Source organism: Aquarana catesbeiana, linkage group LG03 (assembly GCF_042186555.1).
Source record: "Aquarana catesbeiana isolate 2022-GZ linkage group LG03, ASM4218655v1, whole genome shotgun sequence".
Taxonomy (NCBI): Eukaryota; Metazoa; Chordata; class Amphibia; order Anura; family Ranidae; genus Aquarana; species Aquarana catesbeiana.
In genome coordinates this window covers 630,409,637-630,434,680 of record NC_133326.1, presented here as the reverse complement: position 1 = coordinate 630,434,680, position 25,044 = coordinate 630,409,637, and the positions used below count along the sequence as shown (strand labels likewise).

Here is a 25,044-nt window from a genome sequence, read left to right as displayed (position 1 = left end):
ACCCATCGATCATCCAGCAGAGAGGTCGTTCTGACAGGAGGGAAGGCATGGAATCTGTGTCTCTGCAAAGCAGGGACATGGATCCATGTCTTCCCGTAGTAAAAGCATCTCCCACAAACACAGGCTAGGCACACATTTAACCCTTTGATCGCCCCTGATGTTAACCCCTTCACTGCCAGTGTCATTAGTACAGTAACAGTGCACTGATCACTGTATTAGTGTCACTGGTCCCCAAAAAGAGTCAAAAGTGTCAGGTAGTGTCCAAATGTCCTCCGCCATTACTAGTAAAATAAATAAAAAGTAAAGTAAAATAAATAAATAAATAAATAAAAATATCCCATAGTTTGTAGACGCTATAACGTTTGTGCAAAGCAATCAATATATACTTGTTGGGATTTTTATATGTAGCAGAATACATATTGACCTCAATTTTTGAAGAAATTTGATTTTTTTTCAACTTTTTTATTTGATAGGTTTTGTACCAGAAAGTAAAAAATATATATATTTATCAAAATTGTCTGTCTTTTTTGGTTTATAGCGCAAAAAAACCCAAAAAACGCAGAGGTGATCAAATACCACCAAAAGAAAGCTCTACTTGTGGGAACATAAACTGTATTTGCGTACAGAGTCGCATGACCACTCAATAGTCAGTTAAAGTACCGTACCGCAAAAAATGGCCTGGTCATGAAGGGGGTTAAACCTTCTGGGGGTCAAGTGGTTAATGTCATATGCTGTTTGCTCCTAATTACTTTGTTTAGATTACTGATTCATTTTCCAGGAAGGGAATCCCCTCTGTTCAGAGGCCCTGTCCTGGGTGGAGGACCTGCCAACTTTATTATTAATCCCACTTTTCTACTTTGTGAGGGTTCTGGTTCTCTTATTTATTTACAGTTTTAGAGTACTAACCTGTTTGGGGAGGGCCATTTGTCATAATTGCCCTCCTTCAAAAGAGGGCTACACATGTGAAGCAAGATCACAACGTTACAGATTTAAAACAATGGAGTATATTTATTAAAAATCAATCAGCTACAGTTACTGTACATGTAAATACATTAATGAGAGCTGTTTTACTTGCCAAATGATATGCATCTCTGTCTATCCAGCCCTGCGATTTACACAGCCCCATCACAAAGCACAGCCAGGTGGATAGAATGACTTTCTCTGGTACAGTTAAGGAATACAGTCGTGTCCTATTCCCATCCCAGCCTGCTGACTCAGCAGTCAAAGCACAGTAGCAGACAGATGAAATCAGCCTTAAAGCGGAGTTCCACCCAAAAATGGAACTTCCACTTTAAGGGAAGGTGACCCCCTGACATGCCACATTTGGCATGTCATTTTTTTTGGGGGGGGGTGGATACCCTCTTTTTAGAGGGTCCCAGCTCTCATTTCCGCCCGGCTCACCGTGGCACCGGAAGGAAGATCACCTCTCCCCCTTCCCTCTTGGCAATCATCTGGGACACATCACAGGTCCCAAATGATTGCCTGGCCAGTCAAGGCGCGCCGCACGGCTCGCGCATGCGCAGTGCGTGCCCGGCTATGGAGCCACAGCAGGGCGCTCACAGTGACAATGCCAGCGCCGCAGAGAGGAGGGGGAGACGAGCGGGGCTTTGTTCCCCCGCATCGCTGGACCCTGGGACAGGTAAGTGTCTGATTATTAAAAGTCAGCAACTGCAGTATTTGTAGCTGCTGACTTTTATTTTATTTATTTTGAATGGCAGAACTCCGCTTTAGGGATGAGGTTCTGTTTTGACGTTATCAAGAGTAAATCCCCAGGTTTCACTAATTTGAACTCTGATTTTTGGCCGGAATGGTCACAGGTTCGCCTCCACAAAGAGCCAACCATCAATAATGCAGTAAATGGTATTTTCCCTGGGCAGCTGAGTCATAAGAGCCAATAATTAGAATAAATAGATAATCCAGTCTCTTCTATAAATGGGTGGATCACAGCAGTTGTAATATTAGTGTTTGTTGAAGCTGTTATGCCGCGTACACACGGTCGGACTTTTCGTCTACAAAAGTCCGACAGCCTGTCCGACAGACTTCCGGCGGACTTTCGGCGGACTTGCAGCAGACTTTCTAACGAACGGACTTGCCTACACACGACCACACAAAAGTCCGACGGATTCGTACGTGATGACGTACACCGGACTAAAATAAGGAAGTTCATAGCCAGTAGCCAATAGCTGCCCTAGCATGGGTTTTTGTCCGTCGGACTAGCACACAGACGAGCGGATTTCGGGGTCTGTCGTAGTTACGACGTAAAGATTTGAAGCATGTTTCAAATCTAAAGTCCGTCGGATTTGAGGCTGAAAAAGTCTGCTGAAAGTCCGGAGAAGCCCACACACGATCGGATTACCAGCCAGCTTTAGTCCGTCGGCGTCCGTTGGACTTTTGTAGACGAAAAGTCCGACCGTGTGTACGCGGCATTAGAGAGAGAGTTGACAATCCTGTGTAGAGAAGAGCTACTGTTTTCATTACAGGCAGCGCCAGGCTCCCCATGCCCTTTTATTTGACAGCAGCTTGCTTATTAGCTCTGCAAATGACAAGAAATAACAAGATTCACCCCCATAGACATCAGATTCATCATCAGACTCATCCCTAGTCACCCTACTACTCACACCAGTGGTGTATTTAGGTTTTGTGCTGCCCTAGTGCACCCCCTAATTTAATTATGACCCACCCCTTTCCTGTCAAGACCACGTCCTTTCCTATTTAAGACTGTCATCTGTAAACCCTACCCCTTCCTCTTTAGGCTCTACCTTTTCCTCTCAGAACTCCACCTCTTCCTCTCTGTGGGTACCAAGTGCCTACGTGTATATTTTGTTGTTTTGTATACCATTTCAAATGCTGTATCTATTATTTTCAGTGCCCATCAGTACAGTCCCATCAGTGCAGCCTTACCGGTGCCCACCAGTGTCCATCAGTGCAGTCTCATCAGCACAGCCTTATCAGTGCCCATCAGTACAGTCCCATCAGTGCAGACTTCTCAATGCCCATCAGGACAGTCCCATCAGTGTGACCTTATCAGTGCAGCTTATTAGTGCCCATCAGTACAGCCTTATCAGTGCAGCTTATCATTGCCCATCAATACAGTCCCATCAGTGCAGCTTATCAGTGCCCATCAATACAGTCCCATCAGTGCAGCCTTATTAGTGCCCATCAATACAGTCCCATCAGTGCAGCCTATCAGTGCCCATTAATACAGTCCCATCAGTGCAGCTTATCAGTGCCCAGCAATACAGTCCCATCAGTACAGCCTTATCAGTGCAGCTTATTAGTGCCCATCGATACAGTCCCATCAGTGCAGCCTTATCAGTGCCCATCAATACAGTCCCATCAGTGCAGCCTATCAGTGCCCATCAATACAGTCCCATCAGTGCAGCTTATCAGTGCCCAGCAATACAGTCCCATCAGTGCAGCCTAATTAGTGTCCATAAATACAGTCCCATCAGTGCAGCCTTATCAGTGCAGCTTATCAGTGCCCATCAATACAGTTCCATCACTGCAGCTTATCAATGCCCCTCAATACAGTCCCATCAGTGCAGCCTATCGAACAGAAAAAAAAGTGCCCAAGAGGTATAGAAATCGTACCTGGCTGTCCTGGTGGTTCCCCTCATCCTCCTCTGAGGGGAGCCAGGGGGAGGTTGCTATAGATGCCACAGAGGAGGATAGGCGGAGCCTTCGTCAGTTGCTTTAAAGTGATTGTAAGGGTAATTTTTTTTTTTTAAATAACAAACATATCATACTTACCTCCACTGTGCAGCTTGTTTTGCACAGAGTGGCCTCGAGCCTGCTCTTCTGGGGTCCCTCGGCGGCTCTCGCGGCTCCTCCCCGCATCAGATAACCCCCTGGGAGAGGCGCTCTCCTGGGGGATTACCTTGCGGGCGCGCTCCCGATTCCAGCATTCGGCGTCCACAGAGGCCGAATGTAGGACTCGGCCCCGCCCCCCAGCGCTCGTGTCATTGGATTTGATTGACAGCAGCGGGAGCCAATGGCTGCGCTGCTATCAATGTATCCAATCAAGAGCCGGGAGCCCGTGGAGAGACAGCGCAACCCCGTCGATTGAATGAAGGAGTTCAGTTAAGTGAAATGGGGGGGCTAGGGGGCCGGTGACTGCCAGGTGTTTTTTCACCTTAATGCATAGGTGCCAGTCCCTGCCCTCCCTCCCCGGTCAAGTCACCACCAGAAAACAGCACCGCTACAGGCTATAGTAAGCCGCCCGCTGCCAGCTGGGGGGCTGTAGCTGGGGACAGTTTGTGTGCGGGAGCCAGGACTCGGGAGAGGAGGGTTTTTTTTCGTGCGGGGATGCCACGCCCCAAAAAGTGCCGCCCTAGGCCTGGGCCTTGGCCAAGAAACAGCACTGACTGCACCCCCAACCACAACTTGCTTTGGCACCCCCATCCAAAACTGTTCGCAGCTCACTTCTGCACCCCGTACAAAACTCACTTCTAAACCCCCGTCCGCAACTCATCTCTGTACCTTTACACCCACCATCCACAACTTACTACTACACCCCAATCCACAACTCACCTGCACCCCCTGTTCATAACTCACATCTGCACACCCACCCATCCACAACCCACCTCTGGATCACCTATTCGCAACTCACCTCTGCACTCCCACCCATGCATCCCCCACCCCTCATCTGCAACTCACATCTGTACCCCCTGTCTGCAACTCACATCTGTACCCCCTGTCTGCAACTCACATCTGCACCCCCTGTCTGCAACTTACATCTGCACACCCACACTCTCTGGCAACTCACATCTGCACGCCCCCCCTTCCATGACTGCAGCTCACTTCATCACACTTCCCCCCTTTTACAGCTCACCCCTGCACCCCTGGCCACAACTCGCCTTTGCACCTTTTTCTTGAGCTTATGCCTGCAACCCCCCAACAGCTAAGCTTTGCATCTCTTTAACTTAGCTCCCTAATTCTGCGCCTTTTTCCTGACCTCTATATCTCCTCACCTTTGCATAAGCCCCTCCAACCCCCTTCCTTCTGGCTTTACCCACGCAGTGTACAGCATTTGTAGCTGCACCTCTTTCCACTTGCCAGTGGCAGCTGCGGGATCATCAGGCATGGGGGTCGCCATTCGGACACCTAAAGCTCAGTATGTAATGGCCCACCTTCTGTCCATGAACACACAGCGTCAGGCAACTATCTCTCCATTGTTTTGTTGCAGCAGCTGGGCGATTCTGTGGAAACCGGCGGGAGAGATGTGCTCCGGGCTGTCACTTGTAAGCACAGAACTGAGGCGTCTGTGTTTATAGTAATAGTAGACAGCGGTGAGCACACCCGCGCTGAGCCTAGATGTCATGGAGGAGGATAGGCGGAGTTTCCGTCAGTTGCTTAGAGTGCGGCCAATCACCGGCCGCTTATGGGGCTCCAGTCCCTGCCCTCCCCGGCCAAGTTACCACCAGAAAACGCCTCCGCTACAGGCTACAATAAGCCACCCGCCGCCAGCTGGGGGCTGTAGCTGGGGACCGTTTGTGTGTGGGAGCCAGGACTCGGGAGAGAGAGGTTTTTTCGTGCGGGGATGCCAACCACCCGCAAAGTGCTGCCCTAGGTATGGGCGTTGTTGGCCTAGGACAAGAAACAGCACTGACTCACACTGCATTCCCCTCCTATCAGCATACACAGACGTGGCCAAAAGTTTTGAGAATTACACAAATATTAATTTTCACAAAGTCTGCTGCTTCAGTGTTTTTAGATCTTTTTGTCAGATGTTACTATGGTATACTGAATATAATTACAGGCATTTTGTACACACCAAAGACTTTTTTTTAACAATGACATTCAGTTTATGCAAAAAGTCAATATTTGCAGTGTTGAGCCTTCTTTTTTTAGACCTCTGCAATTCACCCTGGCATGCTGTCAATCAACTTCTGGGTCACATCCTGACTGATGGCAGTCCATTCTTGTATAATCAATGCTTGGAGTTTGTCAGAATTTGTGTGTTTTTTGTTCACCTGCCTCTTGAGGATTGACCACAAGTTCTCAGTGGGATTAAGGTCTGGGGAGTTTCCTGGCCGTGGACCCAAAATTTTAATGTCTTGTTCCCCAAGCCACTTAGTTATCACTTTTGCCTTATCCACCAAACTGTTCTTGGATGGTAGTTGCTCTCAGAGGATGTTTTTGTACCATTCTTTATTCATGGCTGCATTCTTAGGCAAAATTGTGAGTAAGTCCACTCCCTTGGCTGAGAAGCAACCCCACACATAAATGGTCTCAGGATGCTTTAATGTTGGAATGATACAGAACTGATGGTAGCACTCACCTTTTCTTCTCCGGACAAGGTTTTTCCTGGATGTCCCAAACAATTGAAAAGGGGATACATCAGAGAAAATTACTTTACCCAAGTCCTCAGCAATCCAATCCCTGTACCTTTTGTAGAATATCAGTCTTTCCCTGATGTTTTTCCTGGAGAGAAGTGGCTTCTTTGCTGCCCTTCTTGACACCAGGCCATCCTCCAAAAGTCTTCGGCTCACTGTGCATGCAGATGCACTCACACCTGCCTGCTGCCATTCCAGAGCACTGGTTGCTTCCCGATCCCGCAGCTGAATCAACTGTAGGGGACAGTCCTGGCGCCTGCTGGACTTTCTTTGGAACCCTGAAGCCTTCTTCACAAATGCAGTTGAAATTTTTTTATGGGATTAAGTTCATCTTCATAGCAAAAAGAGGGACTTTGCAATGAATTTCCATTCATCTGATCACTCTTCATAACATTCTGGAGTATATGCAAATTGTCATAAAAAAACCTGAGGCAGAGTGCGCATGCGCGCGGGCATGGGAGCGGACATGATCTGACCTGCTCCGCACGCCGCCGGCCTTTCGAAGCTAAACTAAGCCAGAGGGAAGCCACAAAACTAGCAGCCTTCCAGGGGATCAGGAGATGAATCGCATAGGAGGGGGAACAGCAAAGAAAAAGCCCCCAACATCCAGCTATTCGTTCCGTTCGGGGAACGACGCAGCACGGACCCCCCCTGCCAAGATGGCGTCTAGCCAGAGGACATTGACAAACATAACAAAGCAGGTGAGCGGGGCCCAGAACAACCAATCCCCCCTGCACAAAGAGCCTCCTTTCCACACACTGCGGCTGCAGATATGGATGGCACACGGGACCCCTTCTCCTCCCAGTCACAGGAAGAAACGTTACGATCACAGAAGGGTGAGTCCCCACATTTCTCTCTATCTCCCTCCCACACTTACCAGGGAGAGGGAATAGATGGAGCAATCTCCCCTGCGTCCTCCATGGAGAGGAACATGGCTGAAATAGCTGAACTTGCCATAAGCCAAAATAGCACAGCGAGTGATCAGCCTCCCCCACCTCCAACACCATATTCAGGAGACACTGTCCTCCTTGCTCGCTTTTCAGCACTATTGCAACAAGAATTAACTAAAGCCTGTCAATCAATTACTGCCAAAATGAAGCATGATTTTAATGATATAGGAGAAAGACTGGATCACATTGAATCCAAAATGGATGGCACGGTGCGGAGAGTTAACCAGAACTCAAGCATGATATCCTCACTACAGGAACAGTTAGATGACACCAACGCCAAAATTGAAGATCAGGAAAATAGATCCAGGCGCCATAACTTCCGTATACGCGGACTACCAGAAATAGTGACAGATTTGGAAGAAGTAGTACATACACTAATGCAAGATCTGATCCCAGACATCATGCCTCACCACATGGAAATTGATAGAGTCCATAGGGCACTGACAGCCCCAAGACCAGACGGCCCCCCAAGGGATGTGATAGTCAACCCACACTTTTACAAAATCAAGGAGCAAATAATGACCGCAGCCCGGGGCAGGAACGAAATCACCCTTAAGGGACATCCCATACAGATCTTCGTGGATATTTCACAAATGACTATCCAAAAGAGACGGGCCCTAAAGCCATTATTGGTGCAGCTTACCAACCGTCAAATTAAGTATAGGTGGTCATTTCCTTTCCGCCTCTCCTTTACCTTTAAGGGAAAGACATATTCTTTTGCTAACTTTCCAGACGGAGAAGACATCCTTATGGGCCTCGGCATAATTTCCAAAGAACCATCATCCCCAAAATCTCGACCAGAATTGGATCGCCCTGTTTCACCGCTATGGGAACAACGCCGCCCACGACATTCTTCAAGAAAACGACATCCAGCAACAGGACCAGACGGTTAACGGAAAAAAAACACCATGATGAGAAGTATTTTTTCCCTTTTATGCCTACAGTGACGGATGATACCACTGTAAGGTTCCCTCTCAGGGACTTAGAACTTCCATGGTTGGCTACGGTTGAGCCAGTTTAACATATCTTTATGGCATTAATGAGACTTCCATATTTTTGGAGGGACATAACCTCCCCCCTTATTGAGTGATTTGAATTGAAATTCCTCTATTAAGAGATACCAATTTAAGATGAAGGCTTTACAAATTACTCGAAAATGATTACCCAGTTTTGTTTAAGTCTAGCTTGGCGAGACTTCAGTTCTCATAGAATATAAGTTTATTAGATATGCTAGGATTCCCTCCTTCTAGAACAATATTTTATACAGAAGGGCCGGGGCGGAACCGCATGCCACTTCCCTGCGAGCTTGCCGCCATCAGTTAGGTGGCGACAACCTCGCTCTATTAGACGGAGATTATGTTCTCCTGGACCCGGTTGTATAAGTTCTCAGGTTTACATCAGATGCTTAAGCACTTAATTTCTAGGGGGACGGGTGGACAGTGGTCCAGTTCATCTTACCCCAACATTGTTTTCTCACTTTCTCTCTCTTTCTTTCTTTTCCCCCTTTTTTTTTTTTTTTTTCTCCCGGAGTGCACCCCTACAAACGAAAAATGATGAAGAATCAGATCGAAACAACCTCACTCAGACGGAGATGGCAAACAACTACAACGGGCAAGTGCAGTCTGTCGAACCATGATGTTAAGTACATCAACTCATAAATCCTATACTCGCATTTTAACACACAATGTCCAAGGCTTAAATTCCCCTACAAAACGGGCCAAAGCTTTTCAAAATTACCATAACTTAGAAATAGATTTTCTACTCCTCCAAGAAACACATTTCTCGCGCTCCTCAGCTCCCCGATATCTAAACTCCAGATTTCCCACTTTCTATTTATCGAACGGCCCAGATAAAAAGAGAGGGGTGGCGATTTGTATCGCAAAGAGAGTCCCATTTACCCCCAATATGGTCATCAAAGATAAGGAAGGGAGATATATCATGTGTAATAGTCCCTGTCACTGGGAAAAGGGATGGGATCTCTAACCCTGTGTCCATGTCTTATGGAGAGCCAGCAGGTTGTGTGCCCAGGTGCACACAGCCCATATAACGAGGGGCTAGTGAGAGCAGAGGGTGGAGGAAGGTGGAGTGTGTGTAGCTTGTTGCTACTGCTGTGTGAAGACAGACCTGTGTCTGGAGAGTGGTCTGCCCTGTGGGAGTCTGCAGCCTATGTAAAGGGAATTCTTTGCCCAGGGACTGGGAAAGGCTGGCCAGCCTTGAGAGTCGGGGAGACTGAGGAAGCCAGTGAGTCCAGGGGGCTGTAAAGAATTGGCAAATCTGTTGAGAGCAAGCAGAGGAACTGCTGACAAGAGAGCCAGGTGGCTTGGTATGTTTTCCTTATTTTTGGAGTGCTTAATGAAGTTAAACCCCTGCGTGGGAATCCTGAATGGACCTTTTTGCTTTTGTTTTTCGGTTTAATAAACGTGGGCTACCAGGCCCTTAACTATAATGCCTGTCTGAGGTGGACTCACTGCACTAAAAACGCATTTATCGCTTGAGCTAAATACCCCAAACATTACAAGTGGTGTTCGAATGCGGGCAGACAGACGGTGAAGTCCGGGTCTCTGCGCCAGTAGTGAGTCATTTCAGGAATTGCTGCTAGCGGTGTGTGGCAGCCAGGCAAACTGCATTGCGCAGAAGTTAAATTGATGAACTGTGTTTGTGTGCATGAGACAGCACAATCTGTGTGTGCACTGTGCAGGTGAGGAAAGCTTGCATGAAGTGAAAAGCAACTTGCTTTAAAGTAACAGTGCTTCATTTTTTGCTGGAAAGAGCAAAAGTGTGGTGGAGTGACTGCAGAGATGAAGCAAGAGTTTGAGCCTGCCGGAGAATATTGCAGACTGTTTTTTGCTACACTTAAAGGGGAAGTGCATGCTGTTGCCCCTGGCAACGCTGGTGCAAGCAGGCCAGCTATTAAGGTGCAAAGTCCCAAGCTTACAAGAGGATGCAATTTGGGAAGCCCTGTCAAGGCTCTGAAGCAAGAGCGCTGTTTTCGGTGCAGAGAGTGGGGGCATGTTATCTCCAAGTGCCCTTTGTCTCAGTCTCCAATACAAGGCGACACGGCCAGACAGAGGTCTGCAACAATGTTTAGAAAGCCTGATTTAAGTCCCAGGAGTGTCCAAAAGGCTTATCAGAAGTTTGACAAGTATGTGGTTGCCCGTAGCAATGGCAGTGATGTCAAGTCTGTGGACTACGCGAGAAACGTATTGCCGACAGAGGATCGTGGCATGTTTAACCACTTGCCGACCGCCGCACGACTATATACGTCGACAGAGCGGCACGGGCAGGCAAAAGGACGTATATGTACGTCCTTGCCTGCCCGCGGGTGGGGGGTCCGATCGGACCCCCCCCCGGTGCCTGCGGCGGTCGGCAAATCTCCCCCGGCGATCGGAGGTGAGGGGGAGGCCATCCATTCGTGGCCCCCCCCTCGCGATCGCTCTCAGCCAATGGGATCATTTCCCTGCCTCTGTATTGTACACAGAGGCAGAGGAAATGATGTCATCTCTCCTCGGCTCGGTATTTTCCGTTCCGGGCCGAGGAGAGAAGACTGCAATGTAAGTGCACCAACACACTACACACAGTAGAACATGCCAGGCACACAAAACACCCCGATCCCCCCCCCGATCGCCCCCCGATCCCCCCCCAATCACCCCCCCCCCCCCCCCTGTCACAAACTGACACCAGCAGGTTTTTTTTTTTTTTTTTTTTTTTTTTCTGATTACTGTATTGGTGTCAGTTTGTGACATTTACAGTGTTAGGACAGTTAGTATTAGCCCCCTGTAGGTCTAGGGTACCCCCCTAACCCCCCCTAATAAAGTTTTAACCCCTTGATCACCCCCCGTCACCAGTGTCGCTAAGCGATCATTTTTCTGATCGCTGTATTAGTGTCACTGGTGACGCTAGTTAGTGAGGTAAATATTTAGGTTCGCCGTCAGCGTTTTATAGCGACAGGGACCCCCATATACTACCTAATAAATGTTTTAACCCCTTGATTGCCCCCTAGTTAACCCTTTCACCACTGATCACTGTATAACTGTTACGGGTGACGCTGGTTAGTTTGTTTATTTTTTATAGTGTCAGGGCACCCGCCGAATAAAGATTTAGCCCCCTGATCGCCCGGCGGTGATATGCGTCGCCCCAGGCAGCGTCAGATTAGCGCCAGTACCGCTAACACCCACGCACGCAGCATACGCCTCCCTTAGTGGTATAGTATCTGTACGGATCAATATCTGATCTGATCAGATCTATACTAGCGTCCCCAGCAGTTTAGGGTTCCCAAAAACACAGTGTTAGCAGGATCAGCCCAGATACCTGCTAGCACCTGCGTTTTGCCCCTCCGCCCGGCTCGGCCCAGCCCACCCAAGTGCAGTATCGATCGATCACTGTCACTTACAAAACACTAAACGCATAACTGCAGCGTTCGCAGAGTCAAGCCTGATCCCTGTGATCGCTAACAGTTTTTTTGGTAGCGTTTTGGTGAAATGGCAAGCACCAGCCCCAGGCAGCGTCAGGTTAGTGCCAGTAGCGCTAACACCCACGCACGCACCGTACACCTCCCTTAGTGGTATAGTATCTGAACGCATCAATATCTGATCCGATCAGATCTATACTAGCGTCCCCAACAGTTTAGGATTCCCAAAAACGCAGTGTTAGCGGGATCAGCCCAGATACCTGCTAGCACCTGCGTTTTGCCCCTCCGCCCGGCCCAGCCCAGCCCACCCAAGTGCAGTATCGATCGATCACTGTCACTTACAAAACACTAAACGCATAACTGCAGCGTTCGCAGAGTCAGGCCTGATCCCTGCGATCGCTAACAGTTTTTTTGGTAGCGTTTTGGTGAACTGGCAAGCACCAGCCCCAGGCAGCGTCAGGTTAGTGCCAGTAGCGCTAACACCCACGCACGCACCGTACACCTCCCTTAGTGGTATAGTATCTGAACTGATCAATATCTGATCCGATCAGATCTATACTGGCATCCCCAGCAGTTTAGGGTTCCCAAAAACGCAGTGTTAGTGGGATCAGCCCAGATACCTGCTAGCACCTGCGTTTTGCCCCTCCGCCCGGCCCAGCCCAGCCCACCCAAGTGCAGTATCGATCGATCACTGTCACTTACAAAACACTAAACGCATAACTGCAGCGTTCGCAGAGTCAGGCCTGATCCCTGCGATCGCTAACAGTTTTTTTGGTAGCGTTTTGGTGAACTGGCAAGCGCCAGCGGCCTAGTACACCCCGGTCGTAGTCAAACCAGCACTGCAGTAACACTTGGTGACGTGGCGAGTCCCATAAGTGCAGTTCAAGCTGGTGAGGTGGCAAGCACAAGTAGTGTCCCGCTGCCACAAAGAAGACAAACACAGGCCCGTCGTGCCCATAATGCCCTTCTTGCTGCATTCGCCAATCCTAATTGGGAACCCACCGCTTCTGCAGCGCCCGTACTTCCCCCATTCACATCCCCAACCAAATGCAGTCGGCTGCATGAGAGGCATTTTCTTTATGTCCTCCCCCTAGTACCCCTACCCAACGAACCCTCCCAAAAAAGATGTCGTGTCTGCAGTAAGCACGGATATAGGCGTGACACCCGCTATTATTGTCCCTCCTGTCCTGACAATCCTGGTCTTTGCATTGGTGAATGTTTTGAATGCTACCATTCACTAGCTGAGTATTAGCGTAGGGTACAGCATTGCACAGACTAGGACACACTTTCACAGGGTCTCCCAAGATGCCATCGCATTTTGAGAGACCCGAACCTGGAACCGGTTACAGTTATAAAAGTTACAGTTACAAAAAAAGTGTAAAAAAAAAAAAAAAAAAACACAAACAAAAATATAAAATAAAAAGTAATAGTTGTCGTTTTATTGTTCTCTCTCTATTCTCTCTCTCTCTATTCTCTCTATTGTTCTGCTCTTTTTTACTGTATTCTATTCTGCAATGTTTTATTGTTATTATGTTTTATCATGTTTGCTTTTCAGGTATGCAATTTTTTATACTTTACCATTTACTGTGCTTTATTGTTAGCCATATTTTTGTCTTCAGGTACAGCATTCACGACTTTGAGTGGTTATACCAAAATGATGCTTGCAGGTTTAGGTATCATCTTGGTATCATTCTTTTCAGCCAGCGGTCGGCTTTCATGTAAAAGCAATCCTAGCGGCTAATTAGCCTCTAGACTGCTTTTACAAGCAGTGGGAGAGAATGCCCCCCCCCCCCCATCGTCTTCCGTGTTTTTCTCTGGCTCTCCTGTCTCAACAGGGAACCTGAGAATGCAGCCGGTGATTCAGCCAGCTGACCATAGAGCTGATCAGAGACCAGAGTGGCTCCAAACATCTCTATGGCCTAAGAAACCGGAAGCTACGAGCATTTTATGACTTAGATTTCGCCGGATGTAAATAGCGCCATTGGGAAATTGGGGAAGCATTTTATCACACCGATCTTGGTGTGGTCAGATGCTTTGAGGGCAGAGGAGAAATCTAGGGTCTAATAGACCCCAATTTTTTCAAAAAAGAGTACCTGTCACTACCTATTGCTATCATAGGGGATATTTACATTCCCTGAGATAACAGTAAAAATGATTAAAAAAAAAAAAAAATGAAAGGAACAGTTTTAAAATAAGATAAAAAAGCAAAAAAATAATAAAGAAAAAAAAAAAAAAAAAAAAAAAAAGCACCCCTGTCCCCCCTGCTCTCGCGCTAAGGCGAACGCAAGCGTCGGTCTGGCGTCAAATGTAAACAGCAATTGCACCATGCATGTGAGGTATCACCGCGACGGTTAGATCGAGGGCAGTAATTTTAGCAGTAGACCTCCTCTGTAAATCTAAAGTGGTAACCTGTAAAGGCTTTTAAAGGCTTTTAAAAATGTATTTATTTTGTTGCCACTGCACGTTTGTGCGCAATTGTAAAGCATGTCATGTTTGGTATCCATGTACTCGGCCTAAGATCATCTTTTTTATTTCATCAAACATTTGGGCAATATAGTGTGTTTTAGTGCATTAAAATGTAAAAAAGTGTGTTTTTTCCCCAAAAAATGCGTTTGAAAAATCGCTGCGCAAATACTGTGTGAAAAAAAAAAATTAAACACCCACCATTTTAATCTGTAGGGCATTTGCTTTAAAAAAATATATAATGTGTGGGGGTTCAAAGTAATTTTCTTGCAAAAAAAAATAATTTTTTCATGTAATCAAAAAGTGTCAGAAAGGGCATTGTCTTCAAGTGGTTAGAAGAGTGGGTGATGTGTGACATAAGCTTCTAAATGTTGTGCATAAAATGCCAGGACAGTTCAAACCCCCCCCAAATGACCCCATTTTGGAAAGTAGACACCCCAAGCTATTTGCTGAGAGGCATGTCGAGTCCATGGAATATTTTATATTGTGACACAAGTTGCGGGAAAGAGACAAATTTTTTTTTTTTTTTTTTTTTTTTGCACAAAGTTGTCACTAAATTATATATTGCTCAAACATGCCATGGGAATATGTGAAATTACACCCCAAAATACATTCTGCTGCTTCTCCTGAGTACGGGGATACCACATGTGTGAGACTTTTTGGGAGCCTAGCCGCGTATGGGACCCCGAAAACCAAGCACCGCCTTCAGGCTTTCTAAGGGCGTAAATTTTTGATTTCACTCTTCACTGCCTATCACAGTCTCGGAGGCCATGGAATGCCCAGGTGGCACAAACCCCCCCCAAATGACCCCATTTTGGAAAGTAGACACCCAAAGCTATTTGCTGAGCGGTATAGTGAGTATTTTGCAGACCTCACTTTTTGTCACAAAGTTTTGAAAATTAAAAAAAGAAAAAAAAAATTTTTTTTTTTGTCTTTCTTCATTTTCAAAAACAAATGAGAGCTGCAAAATACTCACCATGCCTCTCAGCAAATAGCTTGGGGTGTCTACTTTCCAAAATGGGGTCATTTGGGGGGGGTTTGTGCCACCTGGGCATTCCATGACCTCCGAAACTGTGATAGGCAGTGAAGAGTGAAATCAAAAATGTACACCCTTAGAAATCCTGAAGGCGGTGATTGGTTTTCGGGGTCCCGTACGCGGCTAGGCTCCTAAAAAGTCCCACACATGTGGTATCCCCGTACTCAGGAGAAGCAGCAGAATGTATTTTGGGGTGCAATTCCACATATGCCCATGACCTGTGTGAGCAATATATCATTTAGTGACAACTTTGTGCAAAAAAAAAAAAAAAAAAAAAAAAAATTGTCACTTTCCCGCAACTTGTGTCAAAATATAAAATATTCCATGGACTCAACATGCCTCTCAGCAAATAGCTTGGGGTGTCTACTTTCCAAAATGGGGTCATTTGGGGGGGGTTTGTGCCATCTGGGCATTTTATGGCCTTCAAAACTGTGATAGGTAGTGAGGAGTAAAATCAAAAATGTACGCCCTTAGAAATCCTGAAGGCGGTGATTGGTTTTCGGGGCCCCGTATGCGGCTAGGCTCCCAAAAAGTCCCACACATGTGGTATCCCCATACTCAGGAGAAGCAGCTAAATGTATTTTGGGGTGCAATTCCACATATGCCCATGGCCTGTGTGAGCAATATATCATTTAGTGACAACTTTTTGTAATTTTTTTTTTTTTTTTTTTTTTTTGTCATTATTCAATCACTTGGGACAAAAAAAATGAATATTCAATGGGCTCAACATGCCTATCAGCAATTTCCTTGGGGTGTCTACTTTCCAAAATGGGGTCATTTGTGGGGGTTTTGTACTGCCCTGCCATTTTAGCACCTCAAGAAACGACATAGGCAGTCATAAATTAAAGGCTGTGTAAATTCCAGAAAATGTACCCTAGATTGTAGGCGCTATAACTTTTGCGCAAACCAATAAATATACACTTATTGACATTTTTTTTACCAAAGACATGTGGCCAAATACATTTTGGCCTAAATGTATGACTAAAATTGAGTTTATTGGATTTTTTTTAGAACAAAAAGTAGAAAATATCATTTTTTTTCAAAATTTTCGGTCTTTTTCCGTGTATAGCGCAAAAAATAAAAACGGCAGAGGTGATCAAATACCATCAAAAGAAAGCTCTATTTGTGGGAAGAAAAGGACGCAAATTTCGTTTGGTTACAGCATTGCATGACCGCGCAATTAGCAGTTAAAGCGACGCAGTGCCAATTTGTAAAAAGTGCTCTGGTCAGGAAGGGGGTAAATCCTTCCGGGGCTGAAGTGGTTAAAGCAACAATGCTTCAAGGAGCGCAAAGTCGCTGCTTTTGGGAGAGTCAGCAAAGTACAGCTGGAAGAGTGCCATCTCCCTTAGCAACAAGGGATCGGGTGTTAACCGGAAGGAGGAGATACAGTGGAGATGTGGAGCGGCATCCCATTAAAGATATGTGTAAAAATGTACCATGCCTGGAATGTGGTCAACTGGGGCATGAAATTTTTTCTTGTCCCAGGTTATGGAACATGCCTGGAGATGTGGTTACTGGGCAGAAGTCTTTGTCTGCAAGCCCAGATTTTTGTGCAAACCTATTTTCAGTCACCTCTGGCAACAGTGAGGAAGTACCTGTTGTGCCTGCAGGGGGTGCTAAGGAGTCAGAAGTGGCTGCTGCAGTTTCATCCCATGGCCACCAGGGAGAGTTAGTCAGTAAAAGTGCGATAAAGGATAGACAACGTACTCAAATGAAGCCAGAGTTACCTGCTACAGATTATGGTAAGACTGTTGCAGTTTGCGGGACTGATCCCAGTGAAGTGGGAGTATATCCGGCTGGGAGATCAGCAGAAGTGGTAAAAATGGACTTGCTGCAGTTTGCTACCCCGAGTAGTGGGGAGACACAGGTTGAAGCTCAACCTGCAGCAAGGTTAAGAACTCAAAAAGACTGGACTCTGTATGTACCTGGTGTAATCCACCAGAGTGCTGGAAGTGGTAACCTAGGGGTGACCAATACAGTTTGTGTGCCAGGTTCCCTAGTGACAGGTGCTACAGAGATGCCCAGGGAAACCTCCCAGGAGCCCGCAGTGGTGAGGCACATGGTTTCCCAGGACAACTGTGGAGCCGCCCTAGTGGGCAAAAGAATGCCTTTGGAGAGGAAGGGTGGTGTGCTGAGTGTTACACGGGGTGCTGTGTGTTCTGACCAAAAACAGCCTGTTAAAGCTTATAACACTGCTATGTCTATGGCTGATGATACATGTACTTATTGTGATGTATTCAAAAGTAATGATGATGTTGAAAAGTGTATTACTGACAATGTTGATGGTTTGGTGTCTCCCATGGTAACCACAGGTAGTGCAGCAGAGTTGTCCCAGGAAATCTCAGGAGGACTCCCAGTGTTGGAGCCGGCGGGGCTCCAGGACAGCTCTGATACTGCTCAGGTGGAAAACAATGGGAAAATAGCTCAAATGAGGGAGTATGTATTATCACAATCTGATGTGGTTGACAGTGACTGGTGCAGATTGTCTGCTGCTAAACCACTCTGTCCACCTGTGTCTCCATGGGCAGAGGGAGCAGTACTACAGAGTGCTGATGACTGGAGCACAGACAGGATAGACTGGGATAGTCTCGCCATTAAGGTGATAGCGTGGTGGAAAGAAATTTCTGAAGGTAATAGTAAGCTGGACACTATTGCTGCTGTGACAAATGGAGAGGCTGCAAAGCCAGTAGACACAGGTGCGTTGGTTGTTGCAGAACTTAACCCCCTCCAGGCGGAAGGATCGGAAAAGGGCGCATATATAGCAGAAGTTTTGTCCACAGCAAAAGAGATGAGTAATGTTGAGTGTCAGGATGATGGGATAATGGATAGGGACATGGAAGGGCTCAGTGTTGCTGAAAATGAGAGGATGAGTGTGACACATGCGATTTGCAGTGCTCATGGGGAGCCGCAAGTTTTGTCAGTGGCCTCTGAGGTGGAGGTCTCTTTGAGTGTCTCGGCCTCTCAAGCCTTAGCAAATGAGCCCCTCCACGTCGTTAGTAAGGTAAAAGTCCCTAGAGTTCTGTGTTTAGATGTGGCATGTCTAGAAATAACTGAGATGTTGTTGGAATTGGTGAAAATCTTTCCGCTGTATACCTGCATGTATCCACCGCAGATGGGCGACCTTGTACTGCGTAGTACCAATCAGTGGAGACACGTGGTACAGGCGATGTTAAGCAATGTTGATAAAAATTGGTTACTGCAATGTTGGTTACTTTTGCAGAAAGTGGTCTCGCAGTTCTCTGCGAGAATGCTTCCAGCGACAGTTATGTGCGGAAGGCGTTCAGGGGAACTGCTAAAGGAATCAGAAATGATAGACATAGTAGAAGTCTCTCCGTATGCTGGTGTGATGAGGTGCATTCCTGCTGGTGCGATCCGAGGTGCAGCTGAGCAGTGGTTGGTACATGGCACGTGTGCTGTCTCACCCGCTAGACCTCGTGAAAGGGAAGGGCCCGGAAAAGACGCAGCAGTAGTGGGAATTCAATCCATCACTCGCAGGGAGGTGCAGTTTGAGGTACCCGGAGACACTTTGACAGGAAATGGCAGTGTTGGTAACTGTAATGAAAAAGTGTATAAGAAGCACTGTAGAGCACTGTCGGACAACTCAGAGGTATTGGTTGAGGTACCAATGGACACAGAAATGGTTAAAGAGATTGGTGTGGAAAAATGTGGCGCAAAATGTGTGTTGGTAGGACAGTCGCTATTGGAGTGTTGGACAACCGGGAGCGATGTGAAACTGCGGGAATGTCCCATAGGGAGTAACTGCTTGCCTGTAGATGGTCCCTCCCTAGACCCTGTCCTAGCAAACCAGGTGACAAGAGGTCTTGATGATGATGATGATGATGATAATATTGAATTAAATAACCCCTTGTGGAACATTGCTATCGAGGTTAAACAGAAGTATGTGGTGTTGATCTCAGATGATTTGGTTGCCAAGGGTAACCACACAGGGGTTAGTGAACCTGATAAACAGATGTTGTTGGTTAGTGTTGCGTCAGGTAGTGAGAGGGGTCAGTCCCTGACAGATTTCATGGAAATGGGTCCCCAACAGTCCCAGGAGAGTAGGTCTGTGGGAGGGAAAAGGAGGATCCCGTGGCCAGAAGGTGGAAGGGATAGAGAGATTAGTGGGAGCCCATGGTTCAAGGTGAAGTGCTGGTGGAAACATACCCGGAAAAAGAAATGGGCCTACGCAGCGAATGGCTGGCACAGAGGTGTCCCATTCTTAGTGACTGGTTTATGTGTTCCTCCCTCCGGTGCGAAACAAGGGGGGAGTATAGGGAAATGTAGGACCCTGTTAAGATCCAGGGTGGGACGTACCTGGAAGCGCACCCGAAAAAAAGGTTGGGCCTACGTGGCTGACAGCCAGCACAGAGGTGTCCCAACCATGACGGGTGCTGGTGTTCCTCCCTCCGGATCGAAACAAAGGGGGGGGATATGTAATAGTCCCTGTCACTGGGAAAAGGGATGGGATCTCTAACCCTGTGTCCATGTCTTATGGAGAGCCAGCAGGTTGTGTGCCCAGGTGCACACAGCCCATATAACGAGGGGCTAGTGAGAGCAGAGGGTGGAGGAAGGTGGAGTGTGTGTAGCTTGTTGCTACTGCTGTGTGAAGACAGACCTGTGTCTGGAGAGTGGTCTGCCCTGTGGGAGTCTGCAGCCTATGTAAAGGGAATTCTTTGCCCAGGGACTGGGAAAGGCTGGCCAGCCTTGAGAGTCGGGGAGACTGAGGAAGCCAGTGAGTCCAGGGGGCTGTAAAGAATTGGCAAATCTGTTGAGAGCAAGCAGAGGAACTGCTGACAAGAGAGCCAGGTGGCTTGGTATGTTTTCCTTATTTTTGGAGTGCTTAATGAAGTTAAACCCCTGCGTGGGAATCCTGAATGGACCTTTTTGCTTTTGTTTTTCGGTTTAATAAACGTGGGCTACCAGGCCCTTAACTATAATGCCTGTCTGAGGTGGACTCACTGCACTAAAAACGCATTTATCGCTTGAGCTAAATACCCCAAACATTACACATGGTAGTGGGTAAAGTCAATGAAAGTGCTCTCACACTTATATCATATTACGCGCCTAATACGGGTAAGGTGACATTTTTCGAAAATATGCTGAAAATTTTGTTTCCACACATACAAGGTAAATTAATACTGGGTGGAGACAGCAATGTCTCCTTAGATCAAATTTTAGATAGGTCAAATGTACACAAACCCGTGGTGAAACATATTCCTAAGCAAGGCGTTAAACTAGCTCGGGAGCTATATTCCCATGATTTAGTGGATGTATGGAGAGACTTTCACCCCACAACCAGAGATTTTACATATTACTCCCAAGTCCATAAAACATATTCCCGTATAGATCATTTACTCATACAATCCTCACTATTGCCGTTGATCACTTCGACTGAAATAGTTCCAAGCTCATGGTCAGACCATTCACCAGTATTATTGACATTATCAGACCTATGGATGAGACCACAACCCTCAACCTGGCGGCTTAATGCTTCACTAATTAATGACCCCATAATATACACTGAAGTAGAGAAAGACCTCCGACAATACTTCATAGATAACCATCCTAGCGCCACCTCCCCCGGTATTAATTGGGCAGCACACAAAGCTACTATTCGTGGTAAATTGATCCAAATAGCCTCTAGAAACAAGCGCGACAACAGGCAGAAAATACAGCAACAGGAAGAAGAATTACATAACATAGTCCAGGAACAAAAAGCTAACCCTCAATTGGATCTACGTCATAAAATAGATGTACCACGGTCGGCACTAAATTTTAGTCTCACAACCAAGGCTGAAAAGTACCTCTGCTGGTCTAGACATCGCTACTACACCAGGGGAGATAAACCTACAACCCTATTGGCAAGAAAACTCACCCCCCGTCCGTTTAATTCTGCCATGCCAAGAATTCGGACGAAAGATGGGAAACCCACCCAAAATCCCCAAATGATCATACAAGAATTTTCTAGGTTCTTCACCAAATTATATAATAAACCTAACTCATTTCCTACAACCAGAGCAGACGAATTTTTCCACGATATTTCATTACCACAAATTGCACAAGAACATATAGAACTAATGGAAGCAGATTTCACTGAGGGGGAAATTTTAGAAGCCATCAAATGCCTAAACCCTTCAAAAGCACCTGGCCCGGATGGTTTTACGGGTCATTATTATAGGAAATACGCAGCCATATTAACCCCCCATCTATGTTCCTTTTTTAATGCAATACGGAAAGGTGACACACTTAGTGCAAACGAGAATGAGGCCCTCATACAAGTACTCCCTAAACCGGGGAAAGATCATGGAGACCCCGCCAATTATCGCCCTATATCGCTAATTAACGTGGATCTCAAATTGATGACAAAAGTGTTAGCGACCAGAATGAACGCCTTCTTAGCCAAATATATCCACCCAGATCAGGTGGGATTCGTCCCCGGCCGTCAGGCCCCAGATCAAACCCGACGGGCGATAGATATTATAGCCGCACTCAACTCCAATTGGGATAATCTTGGGAAACGGAAGGGTATGCTACTTTCATTAGATCTTTGTAAGGCGTTCGATTCGGTCACATGGGAATACATTTATTATGTATTAAGGAGGTATGGATTTGGGCCTCATTTTCTAACAATACTGCAGTCATTATATAATGCACCTACGGCTAGAATCCAGATAAAGGGTTATAAATCACATAAAATAAATATACACAGAGGAACAAGGCAAGGATGCCCCTTATCACCTATCCTATTTATTTTAGCATTAGAACCCCTAGCGATCAAAATAAGACAAAACCAGGATGTAAGAGGTATACATTGCGGTGACGGCGAACAGAAGTGCTTTCTGTTCGCAGATGATATCTTGATGTTTATTTCCTCTCCAATCACATCCCTTCCCAACCTATTCCAGATACTACGACGTTTTTCGGTATTCTCGGGTCTCACGATTAATCATACTAAATCTGAGGCCTTGAATCTCACATTAGAACAGCAGACGGTTCAACAACTCCAAATGTCATTCCAGTTTAAATGGCAGAAGGATAGACTCCCATACTTAGGCATCTTTTTAACCCCCACCATACAGACCCTCTATAAAGCCAATTATCCTCCCCTATATGGAAAACTAACAACAGATTTATCAAGATGGGCTATTAACCCTCCGTCATGGTTCGGCAGACTGTACTCCATAAAAATGAACCTTTTGCCAAGATTGTTGTACTTGTTCAGGACTCTCCCGATTGCTATCAACAGATCTGATCTTGAAACGCTTCAGAAAAAAATAATGAAGTTCATTTGGGGGAACACAAGACCTAGGGTGAATAAGCTAACTCTTTATACCCCCAAAACAAAAGGAGGCCTGGGCATCCCTAATTTGATTAAATACTTCGAGGCAGCCCAATTGGCCCAATTAATTCGCTCCCATTCTGGAGCTCCAGCTCCGTCCTGGATGAAAATGGAATCAGCTCCTTATCCCACAAAACCCATCAGCCACATGATGTGGCTTAACATGAAAGACAGACCAACCTTAATGTGCCCCACACTATCCTTCTCAATGAGTTTGTGGGATAGACTACAAAAACCTTTTGTTTTCCGCTCCACACATTCTCCCATGGCCCCCTTGGTGGGAAACCCAGATTTCACCCCGGGTCTTAATCCCCAAAGCTTATCATGGTGGACTAATAAGGGACTGATACGCATAGCTGACATGTGTGACCACAAAGGTATAATACCGAAACAAGCACTAATAGAAAAGTACCAGCTACCTCACACCGAGTTCTATCGTTACCTCCAGATAGTTAACTTCTTGCATACTCTACAAACGTAAAACTGACATTTTGTCTTCCACCCCAATGGAATATCTATGCAAGTCTTACGATAAACATAAAGGCCACATATCACTAATTTATAGTATTTTGACTTCCAAAACGGAGAAATTACCCTATATGCTGAGGTGGGAAGGGGACATGGAGGTGACGATGGAAACTGATAAATGGTATAAAATGGCGCAGCTAGCCTCAAAAGGTTATATTCATACCTCTCTCATAGAAGCAAACTATAAGGTTTTATTAAGGTGGTACATGGTCCCGGCAAGAATCGCAACATATATCGCTGGTGCCTCTCCTATGTGCTTCAGAGGATGCGGCAAAGAAGGTACAATATGCCATACTTGGTGGACCTGCCCTAAGGTTCAAACGATTTTGGATACGCATTTACAACTTTATATACTCACTGACCCAAGTTAACCTTCCCAAATCTCCACAACAAGCATTACTAGGAGATCAAGTAGACGGAATACCTGGTCATACCAGGAAACTCATATCTTTTATTTTTACAGCATCTAGAATAGCAGTGGCAGGATCCTGGAGAACGTTCCTGATCCCTTTTGAAAGGGTGAAAGCAAAATTGACGTGGATCATGATTAATGAGCGCCTCTTGGCAACTCTCTTAGATAAACAGGGAGCTTTTGACAGGATTTGGGAACCATGGTTGTCCTACTTATCTACAGGCTTTGATAATTAACGGATCCTGAGAGGTATCCCTAGGGGTGCACTCAACCCGAACTTTTCTCTCACCCTCCTCTTTCTCTTTCACTTTCCTCTTTATTATTCCTATTCTTTTTCTTTTTCTTCCCCCCTTCTCTAATACACCTTGCGGGACTTCCAATCCAAAATGGTTGTCATCGTAACAGATACGATAAATTTTGAAATGTGAGTGATAAGAGGGGAGGGGTGTGGGGTGGGGCCCCCCCCGTCCACAGTAGAGTCCCCAATTGGGGTGGGCGGTCGGGTCCCGGCTGCGCACCCTCTTTCCACACAAAATAGAGAGGTGGGAAATAAACGTTTGGTTTGATATATAATTATAATAAGCAAAACATGTATCCAAATGTACAGTGCTTGGTACTTTACCTGGATACATATGCAGGTGGGAGACGTCTGACTGACCTAATACAGGCGGGCAGACACACTTACCTTATATTGTGAAAAGAAACAAAGCATGATGTGGTATGTTCATAGGATTCCCGTAGGACATATAGGCTGAGATATGCCTCTCTCCCCCCTATTCCTTTCCCCTTTTTTCTTTTACTACCATATAATTTCATAATGTATGAGACGTGCATATTGTAAATGCTATTTTATAATTTTTCAATAAAAATCATTGAAAAGAAAAAACCTGAGGCAGCAGACTTTGTGATAATTAATATTTGTGTCATTCTCAAAACTTTTGGCCACAGCTGTACATTTGCAGCAAATCAGGCTTCTAATCTTTGTTTTAATACTTACCTCTCCCAGATATCTTCAGGCCAATCCCATGATGCATGGAGCCTCTTACCCCTCCCCCCTTAGTACCAGATGTTCCTCAGTAATGTAGTGAGTGGTATTAACATCATGATGCCATTTGTGTTCTATGTATAATTTCACTATGACCGTTGGGTGCTGTGGTGTTGCCCACTCATGGGGTGGATCCATGATGTCCTGAGGAGGAACTAATTATTTTGGGGGGCAGTGCCAGAGAAGAGGTGCATTTGTTTTGTTTGTTTTTTTAAACCAGCTGGGTTTAAAAAAAATCCAGCCCAGAGTTGGGCTATAAAAAGAGTAAAGATTCCTTTTGTTAAGCTGGCATAAGTATTACACATATTATATTATATATGATCACCTAGATCAGTGGTGTTGATATTCTGAGTCCTTGGTGCCTGCAGAAAAGATGTCAGGTAAGTGTTTTCCACATTTTGTAGAAGCTCTGTAATGAATTGTCCATTCTGCACTTTGTTAGTGACGGTGCTGAAATTGGAGAGAGCCTGAGTGATCTCTTTGGTTATTTTCTCGAGTTCCTCATTTGCTGTCTGTGATGAGAAAAAT

General features: G+C 46.1%; 1 protein-coding gene across 1 annotated transcript in view; it reads right to left on the bottom strand.

Annotated features, from left to right (window-relative positions):
• LOC141133219 (adhesion G protein-coupled receptor E3-like) overlaps nt 1-25,044 on the bottom strand; it is a 197,319-nt gene that overhangs the window by 66,440 nt on the left and 105,835 nt on the right. Inside the window, exon 7 of the mRNA XM_073622458.1 lies at nt 24,842-25,028. Within this exon, the coding sequence (XP_073478559.1) occupies nt 24,842-25,028 (187 nt within the window). The remainder of the gene's footprint in view (nt 1-24,841; nt 25,029-25,044) is intronic.